This window comes from Neltuma alba, unplaced genomic scaffold, assembly GCF_004799145.2.
Source record: "Neltuma alba isolate B1F8T4 unplaced genomic scaffold, ASM479914v2 tig00013697_pilon, whole genome shotgun sequence".
Classification (NCBI taxonomy): domain Eukaryota; kingdom Viridiplantae; phylum Streptophyta; class Magnoliopsida; order Fabales; family Fabaceae; genus Neltuma; species Neltuma alba.
Window position 1 is genome coordinate 1 of NW_021637860.1, and position 9373 is coordinate 9373.

At 36.4% G+C, this 9373-nt stretch overlaps 1 protein-coding gene and 1 pseudogene across 1 annotated transcript; one reads left to right on the top strand and one right to left on the bottom strand.

Moving 5' to 3' along the window:
- Positions 1–1513: 1513 nt before the first annotated feature.
- LOC114738840 (peroxiredoxin Q, chloroplastic) lies at positions 1514–3457 on the top strand. The gene is made up of 4 exons (XM_028926896.1): positions 1514–1848; positions 1964–2101; positions 2854–2943; positions 3026–3457. Exons 1-4 carry the CDS (start codon positions 1645–1647, stop codon positions 3242–3244), a joined length of 651 nt encoding a protein of 216 aa, XP_028782729.1. The 5' UTR covers positions 1514–1644; the 3' UTR covers positions 3245–3457.
- Positions 3253–9066, bottom strand: LOC114738849 (probable flavin-containing monooxygenase 1; annotated as a pseudogene).
- Positions 9067–9373: the final 307 nt, after the last annotated feature.

Below are 9373 nucleotides of genomic sequence, written 5' to 3' on the forward strand. Positions count from 1 at the left end.
ACAAAAATGTCAGATTTTCGCAATGTTCAGCTATAATCCATATCAGCCTAAACAACAGATGTTCAGACTTGGGAGAAATCAGAAAAGTCCAACTCTAAATTGCCACCATATAAAAGATCAAAAGGGGAAAACACAAGACTAGGAAAGCCAAGAACCAGAAAGAAATGGTAGGGCAAACCTGGGAGGTCTAGTAGCCAGAGCAAGGGAAGAAGGCGATGAAGAAGAGGAAACAGCAACACTCTGTCCAGCTCCTCCGCCATTCGCATTTAAGCTTTCCACAGGGGAGAGCACCGAAGAAGATCTCTCGCCCGAACTTCTACGAACAACATTACGTAAACCTTCCATGCGTCCAATTCGATTTTGGGGGCTTTGGTGAAGATTCTCAGACTAATTTGTGAATCTACCCAGAAATAACAAAACCCTCGTCAAATAGCAGGCCCAAAAACCGATTTTATTTCAATAATAGACCAAGTGCTAAGAACATTTTATACATAATATGATTAGCCTGTGTTATTTTTTTCCCCCCTGCCAACAGCCTGTGGTATTAATCATCAAATAATACATATTAAATTATTTAATCAACGCTTATTTAAACGAATTCTATTCGAGAATCAAAACAAATCAAACAGCTAATCTATTTCTCCTCCAGATGGCACTCTTTTTTTTTTCTTTGACAAAACTGCTAAAGGATGATAATACTACTGTACGTATGAATTCATTTCTCATTCACCCTGTAATTTTCTTAAATCAATAGAGTGAGAATTTGTTGAACATTTAATATTAAACTAGAAATTTCTTTCCCGTGCATTTTACGGACTAAAATATTTGATTAAATTTTAAATTCTAATAAATTGTATTATTTAAGATAGCTCAAGCTTTTTTTTTTTTTTTATAGAAGTGTGTTTTTCTTTATTCCTTCATATTGTATTTGAATTGAAGATGTAGAATTTAGAGGAAACGTATAAAAATTTAAATTTATTTATTTATCTTTTCATTTAAACCCCAATTGACATATTATTTTGTGATACTTTTCATTTAATTTAATATATTCAAATTTCAATTAAGATATTATTAAAATTTAAAATTAATTATTAATTTCTTCATTTGAGTCTCTATTAAAATCTCATTTAATAATGATGCTCCTCGTTTAATTCAATATACCCAAATCCCCATCAAAATATTATTCAGATTTTATTATTAATTGAATATATTCGGATCTTATAATATCATATCCGACCCGTTTTAAGGAAATCAGATATTACAAGTTTTCAAGAATATAATTGATTAATTGATTGATGGTATTTACAAATTTTTTAGGAAAATATAGGGCAATAAGTATAAATAAAATCCAATATATCTCGGTTCAAAGAATATATCTTTCGAGCCAATGCCTAGGATGTCCCTCGCATGTTCAACGGTGGGCTAAATTTTGAAGTGAGTAGAGGTTGTTGTTGAGGTAGCTAATAGCTTTGTAAGTAAATGCCGAATCAGAATAGAGGTTGGGGCCAGCAATCGTCCACGCCAGAAAGCCAATCTCATCACATCCTTCCTCTCTCTCTCCAATAAGCTGTGACCCCTTCTTATCCCTCTCCCATTCTCAACGCCAAAGCCTTCTTCTGAGAGATCTCACTGTCAATCTCACTCATGGCTTCCCTCTCTGTTCCCAAGCACTCTCTTCCCACCTTGCTTCACACTGAAATTCCCGCACATTCATCTTCTCAAAGCCTCCCTTGTCTCCCCAGATCCTCCAATTCTCAGTTTTGTGGCCTTAAATTATCTCATTCCTCCACTCTGTCAATCCCTCCTCCTGCTTCTTACTCATCCATGAGAGGTTCCATTTTTGCTAAGGTACATTTTTTCATAAACAAGCCTGCCTGCCTCTTTCAGTGGTGTTTCTTCTAATTGATTAGAACCCACAAGTCTGCTTGTTTTGTGTTTGTGTTGTGTTTAAATTCGTTGACAGGTGAGTAAAGGTTCGAAGCCACCTCCGTTCACTCTGAAGGATCAGGATGGGAAACCTGTAAGCCTCAACAAATTCAAAGGAAAGCCCGTGGTTGTCTATTTCTACCCTGCTGATGAGACCCCTGGCTGTACCAAACAGGTAAACGTCCAACTTTTCCAACGTTCTTCATTCCTTCATCCAATGTAGCTTGTCTTTGCTCTTGTCCGGGCGCTGGAGATGCCAATTTAGAGTGGAAAGTACAAATGTATTTTTTTTCATTTTCTTCTTATGAGCATCACAATGACGGTCCTGCAATCATATTTATTCCAGGAAAACATATAATTCGTTTGAATCAGTAGTTTGACGCATTCTATAAGCTCAAGTTCAATGCTTGTGTGCGTTTCTAGAATGTGTGGAATACGATTACTCACGTATACAGTCTTGAATATTCTTGGAATAAGATTTGTAGAGTAGCCTTGTGCGTCTGTGCATACTTGCGTCTCATTGAAGACCCGAGAAAGGATAAAATAGCGACTGTCAAAAATTTCCTCTTCATGTAGAAAAATCCTTCTTCATCTTTCCAACAAAATTAGCATCCAATTATTTGAGGGAAAAAAAAAAAGTGTTGTAATGCTCTCAACTTCCACTATTTACCCATGTTGTATAGAAAATAAAAGGCACGCAGAAACAACAAGCTGTCCGCTAATAAAGTTTAGTACTCAAGATCATATCAGCAAAGCCGTTCCCAGAAGATAGTTGTTCGAAAGGGACAAGCTCCTTGTTGCTGGAAAAGGAAGAACTATGACATGATTATTACCCGCTAATAGTGAAATCTAGATTCATACACTTATGGTGCTTCACAATGTTGTTCTTCTAATTCAGTTTAGCTGCTGGACTTCCTTGCAATGCAGGCTTGTGCTTTCAGGGATTCTTATGAGAAATTTAAAAAAGCAGGTGCTGAGGTTATCGGGATTAGTGGTGATGATTCCTCCTCTCACAAGGTAAAGTTCAAAAATTTCGTTACCTTAGTTGGCATCCAATCCAACTGATTTTTATGCTGAACACGTCGTGTGGAATTTCTAGGCTTTTGCAAAGAAGTACAGACTTCCGTTTACTTTACTGAGTGACCAGGGTAACAAGGTGAGGAAAGAGTGGGGAGTGAAGGGCGATTTCTTTGGAGCATTGCCTGGGAGAGAAACCTACGTCCTTGACAAAAATGGGGTGGTTCAGCTCATCTACAACAACCAGTTCCAACCAGAAAAGCATATTGACGAGACTTTGAAACTACTTCAGAGCATTTGAGGCTTCCATTTTTTTTTTTTTTTGGTTCTTGTCTTGCTCAGCCTGTCTCAGAGCTAGCCAAGTACGCAACTACAAACTGTAATGTACTCGCCATGTAACTATAATAGTTATAGCTGATATTCTGGACTGTTTGTTCATAGGGAGATGAAAAGATGCTTCTTGTACTATCATGATTTTTGCTTTAGATAAGAAAGTAAGTTCACTTATAGTGTATTTCTCGGTGGATTTTGATACTTGAAATTGCAAGGTTCATCGTACATTGATATAAGTTGAAGATTTTATAACTACATTAGATTCCTGGAAGATGATCAGGAGTAGTGGCTGAACGACCTTCTTCTTTCCTGCCCCTCATTACTACGCACAACACATTATTTATCTTATCCTCCTAGTACTGCTAACGCATCCCCAAGTATAATTTTTTCAGTTCTCCTTCTTGTAGTCTCCACTGCCATAAAGGCCGAGTACTTCTGATATCCAGCTCATCTTCCTCCAAGAACTCCACCCCATGTCTTCACATATTTCATCGCTGTGCTTGATGCTATAAGTTGAAATGCAGTGCCTTTTGTAGAATCTGGTAGACCTCTTCATCACTTCCATCTCCTGAAGTGTGTATGAAAGCATCTTCTCAATGCTTGGAAGCTTGAACTTATCGTCTACCAGTTGAGAGAGCCACATGGAACGTAGCTCGGATGAGCGAAGGTTTGCAACGCTTTCAACGTAACCCACAAAAGCCATGTTTGGAATCAATGGATGAATAGTTCCCCTGCCAAAGAGATTGACTCAAACATTAGTTCTCAGTTCTTTTTCTGTAGATTCTAAAGCTTGTGTTGACATGAATATCAAGATGCAATTGGAAGTGCTGTGTTGTGTCCGACAGGAGTATCAAGCAGGTGTCAAACACGTGACCTAGCTTTTGAAGTATTGAGCTTAAGAGAGGTTTGCTGTATAAACCACCCTTCTTACCTGTATAATGGCATAATTCCAGAAGGGTACTCCAAGAGGCTCCGAAAAGGCTCAGGCAAAATGGTCTTAATCTTCTTCTTCCCATCAAAGCCAGTGGCAAGAATCACCACATCAGCTTCCACTTTAGTGTTGTCTTCGAATTCAATTCCTCCATTCCAGAACCACCACCTGGATGCTTTTTTAAAGACAATCTTACCCTTATCAGCTTCAGGGAAGAATTTATCTGGCAATACAGCCATCTGACATGATGCATAGTCCTCCTCAAATGGGTGCTCTGGTTTTAGTCCATACTTCTCCAGAGGAAGCTTCCATAGTATGTAGGATTCAATGAATTTCGAAATCCCACGCCTCTGTTCAAGTTCATTAGGTAACAGTGAATCATTAGCTTCAACATTTTTTTAGAGCTGTATCCGTATCATGTGCTATATAGGTAATTCCATAGAGAGCATCAATTTTATAGAGGTGGAACTTTCGGAATCATGGTGAGAATCTCAAAATACTTTTAGCGGTGAAAATACCCACCGCCAGAAAAAGCTCTCGACAGAATCATCCTTATGTTACTATGAAACCGGATGATGTTAAATTACGTACCATGGGAGACAAGAGGAGACAGAGAAGGGTTTTGAGGAAGCCTTGGTTAGGTCTTTCATGAAGGAACTGAGAAGCTCTTGTAGAATAGAACAAGAAAAAAGGCAATCCCCAAATCCGGTAATGAGGAACCGTCCAATGCAGAGTCCTTACCACCATTGTGCAGGGCTGCCCTTCAGGTCCTAGAACAAGTCGGCAGAAAACTATTGTTATGATGTTGAAATTTGATAAACAGAAAGAACATGATGAACAACAAAACAACGATAGCAATTGTTCAGATGTAGTGACAATCTTTAGACGCGCGCCTTTTATTAGTACATTTTAGTCTCCGTTTTTGGCAATTTTGAAAAAAGAAAGTCAGCTGGTTTTTTTAATCAGTGATGCTACTTTAATTAAAGTTGATACTATATTAGTGCTATTACGTTAAATATGACTTGAATCACTTAAAGTGCTATAGTCACGTTAGAAATATATATTCAGCTTAATTAATTAGTGAAGGTTGTAAAATGAATAATTACGAAGCAAACACATGGACAAATATAAAAACATTGGAAATTCAAATACAAACCTTATGTCAACTCCTTTTATTTTTGGATTGAACCTTCTGACAACCCTTAATAAATGTGTTGACATGCGTGTGGCGGGCGAAGATAATATTAATGCCCCACCATAATTCCGAAAACAACATGCGTAAATTAAATCTCGCACCGTGATCAATTCAATATGAATGACTTATTGAGTTGACAATTCCATTGGTTTTAATTGGAAAGTTCCTCCAATAAATTCACCATCAAATCTGAGGTTGAATTTCATGAAAGCATCATGCAAAAAGCGAAGTCATTTGCTTGGATATTTTAGAACGTGCTTTCCTTTTAGTACAAGAAAAGAAATCGGTATGAGAGGCTAGCACATAAATTGAGCAAACTTAATTAGTCAAAGCCATATGGTTTTTGAATTTCTAGTGAAGCTTCTTGACAATAATAAATAAACAAATATTGTGGGGCGGGGGAAATTGCCGAGGATTTCGGCTATTCATTTATTCCTACGAACTTGATCATCTATTTTGATTGGCAAAAGGCAATACTAATAAATAGGATCGATGCATAATGAATATGAATTTTTAATTAAATCAAAGTATTAATTAAAATCTAAATTGTTCAGATAATCATGTTTTCCTTCTCTAAGTATATCATTTCTGTGGTTGATATCGAAAATTGGAATCTCCCAGTCAAACCCTTTTTCATAAATTAATCCATATGCATATATATGGCTTATATAATAATTTTCAAAGTCAAATATGATTTTTGGAATTCTAAATTATGTGAAGGAGTCCAATATGATACCAAATAAATGAAAGAAAGCAAGTTTTTGGAGTCAACAAGTCAATGCATCTTCTCATATGCAATCAAACCATGCAAATTATGACTTGGAAAATAGAAAAGTCCATATGTAACCCCAGCTAATAACATCCCAAAGACCATGAAGAAACCAATGATCATACATTATTACATTATTCAAGTAATTAATCTCCAAGTAAATTATGTTCATTTTAAATGGACAATTGAACTAATTAATAATAATGAGTAACAAATAATCGTGTACATATATGCCCCAACTAATAACCCATTTGCTATGTAATAAGCTATTTGATATGTAATAAGCATAATTATTATTCTTTTTTTATTGTATCTGTTTAATTAAGTAGACCGCAGACACAATATCTGAACCGTGTTAACCAATTTAATTTTAAGAAGGAAAAAAAATTAAAGAAAAGAAGAAAACGATGAGTACATTAATTTAGGTACCACATACCATGCAACTTGAAACATGTTGGTTGGAGTGCATATGAAAGCAATTTTTGTCGCAAGCCGTAATAGGAAAAGTGAGAAAAGAGGATGCAGAAGGGGATCAAAACCAATCCTACCACAAGCACGACACACACAATTGCTTTGACCTTCGTCAAACAAATTATATGTGCCTTTGAACATCGAATATGTGAAAGTAAGACTAAACTGTAGCTCGGACCACGGAGAAATTAAAATTCGTCACGAGTTTTTTATGCGGTCGAGCAAATCATCATGCGTTTCAGATCAAAAAATTGGCTGTATATGAATGTTATATGAAAATTCAGAAGAGAAAAGTAGAGCCGGGAAAACGGGCCGAGCCCGTCGGGCCGGCCCTTTTAGGCCCTGAAATTATGAGGGCCGGGCTTGATATTTTTCTCTTAAAATGAAACATAAGCCCTGAAGGGCTGGCCCTGGAGGGCCGAGGGCTTAAAAGGGCCGGCCCTGGAGGGCCACGGGCCGGCCCTTTTAAGCCCTTTTATATTTTTTTTATTTTTAAAATTTTTTATATAATATTAATGTTATTAATTTTTTACATTGTTAATAATATTTCAAATATTTAGTTATTATTATCATTTTAAAAGTAAATTTAGTTTTAGATAATAATTTATCCAATTAAATTTTTAAAAAATGGGTTAATTTGGACTTTAATAATGATTTGATTTATATTATATGCGTTGATATTTTAAAACTATATATATATATTTGATAATAGAATATTTTTATACTTATATAACTTGTGATTTTATAATTTGAATTAGAAATTCATGAGTTTTAACAGCAATGTTTCTCACATTAAAGTAAAAAAATAGTTAGAGCAAAATTAAAAAATAAAATTCTTATAAAGAAGAAAAAATTGATATTTTGTTACGAAAGAAAAGTATACTTATGAAGAAAAGTAATTAATTATAGTGATGATGAAGTTTTAAAAGATTAATAATAGTGATTATTGCACAATTGCATTATAGATAAAACTTTTAGATGTTGTTATCTTGTTAATAAATGTTTTAGATGTGATGAATATTTATATATGATGATATTTTATATGTGACTTAATTTTATTCATATTTATGTCTTTATTAATAATTTCATTGATTATTTTTATAAAAAATATGATAAATATAAAAAATAGTATTTTTCTTAAACGGGCCAAAACCCACGGGCCGGCCCTGGACTGTAGAAGCCTAGCCTAGCAAATGGGGTATTTTTAAAATTCAGCCCTGGAGGGCCGGCCCTTTTAAGCCCGCCAGCCTGAAGGGCCGGCCCTGGAGGGCGGGCCGGCCCTGATTCCCGGCTCTAGAGAAAAGTATAAGAAATTAAAGCTATTAGTATAGTTTACCTTGGTTAGCCTCTGCACATTCGAGGGCTAAATCGATGGCGGACTTTTTGAAACCGACGACTGCAACCTTCTTTCCCTTGAGAAGTTTAGTGGCAGCTTCGCGATCAAGTTTGCAGTAATCGAGTGTGTGAAGAAGCTTTCCTTCAAATACTTCTGGCCCCTTGCTTCTTGGAAAACTCGGGATCTTTGCTACGTCTCCGTATTTTCCGTTGCACAACACTATAAACTCGAAGCCGTACCACTGAAAAACGAAGGACTCTAATCGTGATTAGTCTTAATTATCTCATACGTACGAGGATGTTGGAATTTTTGATGTCATATATAATTGTTTATACTCTAAATTTGATATTCATATTGAATTGGTGTAACTTGAAGGGGATGATATGAGAGATGATATCAATCAAAGTGGTGACATATTTTATACCACGACTTGGAGTACCGTCTAAAATTAAAACCCAAGTTTCAATCTAAAAAGAGGTGATCTAATAAAGAGGAAGTTTGGTTTAGTTGATAACTAAATATCTCATATTTGAGGCATCATTCACTGGCTAATTATGATGCCAAAATGAAAAGAAGGAAAGAGAAAATGGTGCAGAGTGAAGAAGCTATAAGCACCTGAATGATGTCAGATTCCTTAGTTTGAACAGCAACTTCCCACACAGGCTGACCAGGAAGCAGGCTTCCATAGTCACCACCACCGATTAACCCCACGATATCTGAGTTATCACGGTCGCCGGAGCCACCAACAAACCGAATTTCCACCACTTTAGAGTTGAACCTTACGTTCTTGAGCACATCAAGTGCTCAGCATAAGATTTCAAGTAATTCAGTATCTCCAAATGGGTGGGAAATTCTGAGTTGTCCCTATCAGGCCATGGGAAATCAGTGAACTCATAGTCAGATCGGAGGGACTGAAGCCTGGTGGAGTTATAGGAGCAGTGCTTCCAAACCCCTCCAATCGAGTCTGAGGCTTCAAACACGATAGGGTTATGGCGGGATAGCTGTTTTGCAGCAGCAATGCCGCTAACTCCAGCTCCTACGATGCCGATTTTCGAAACCAGCAGGGGCAGGTTTTGATGGGAATCCATAGTTTGAAGAAACTAAGAAGCCAGTAAGGAAGGAAGAAAATGTTTCAAGGCTTAACTGAGATTGATCGATGCGAATGAAAGTGTGTGCTGTGAAAGGGGTGAGGGCTCGAGGGTTTATATAGAAATTACATTACATGAATTAGTCACGCTGAGGCACGTGATTTGGACTTTTGATTCGTGTGAAGGACACATCATTTTTAATTTCCAAGGGTTTACATATAATGCATGACCATTTCTATATTACAGCTATCTTCCCTTAAATTTTTGAGAACGAAATTCATTCTTCATGTTCAAGAATTTTCTTGCC

What these genes read in the sequence shown, in the direction of transcription:
- LOC114738840 (XM_028926896.1), top strand. Translation starts at nt 1,645, where the DNA reads ATGGCTTCCCTCTCTGTTCCCAAGCACTCTCTTCCCACCTTGCTTCAC. An exon ending in GAGGTTCCATTTTTGCTAAG is followed by an intron (nt 1,849 to 1,963) that starts GTACATTTTTTC and finishes ATTCGTTGACAG; the next exon opens with GTGAGTAAAGGTTCGAAGCC. An exon ending in ATGATTCCTCCTCTCACAAG is followed by an intron (nt 2,944 to 3,025) that starts GTAAAGTTCAAA and finishes TGGAATTTCTAG; the next exon opens with GCTTTTGCAAAGAAGTACAG.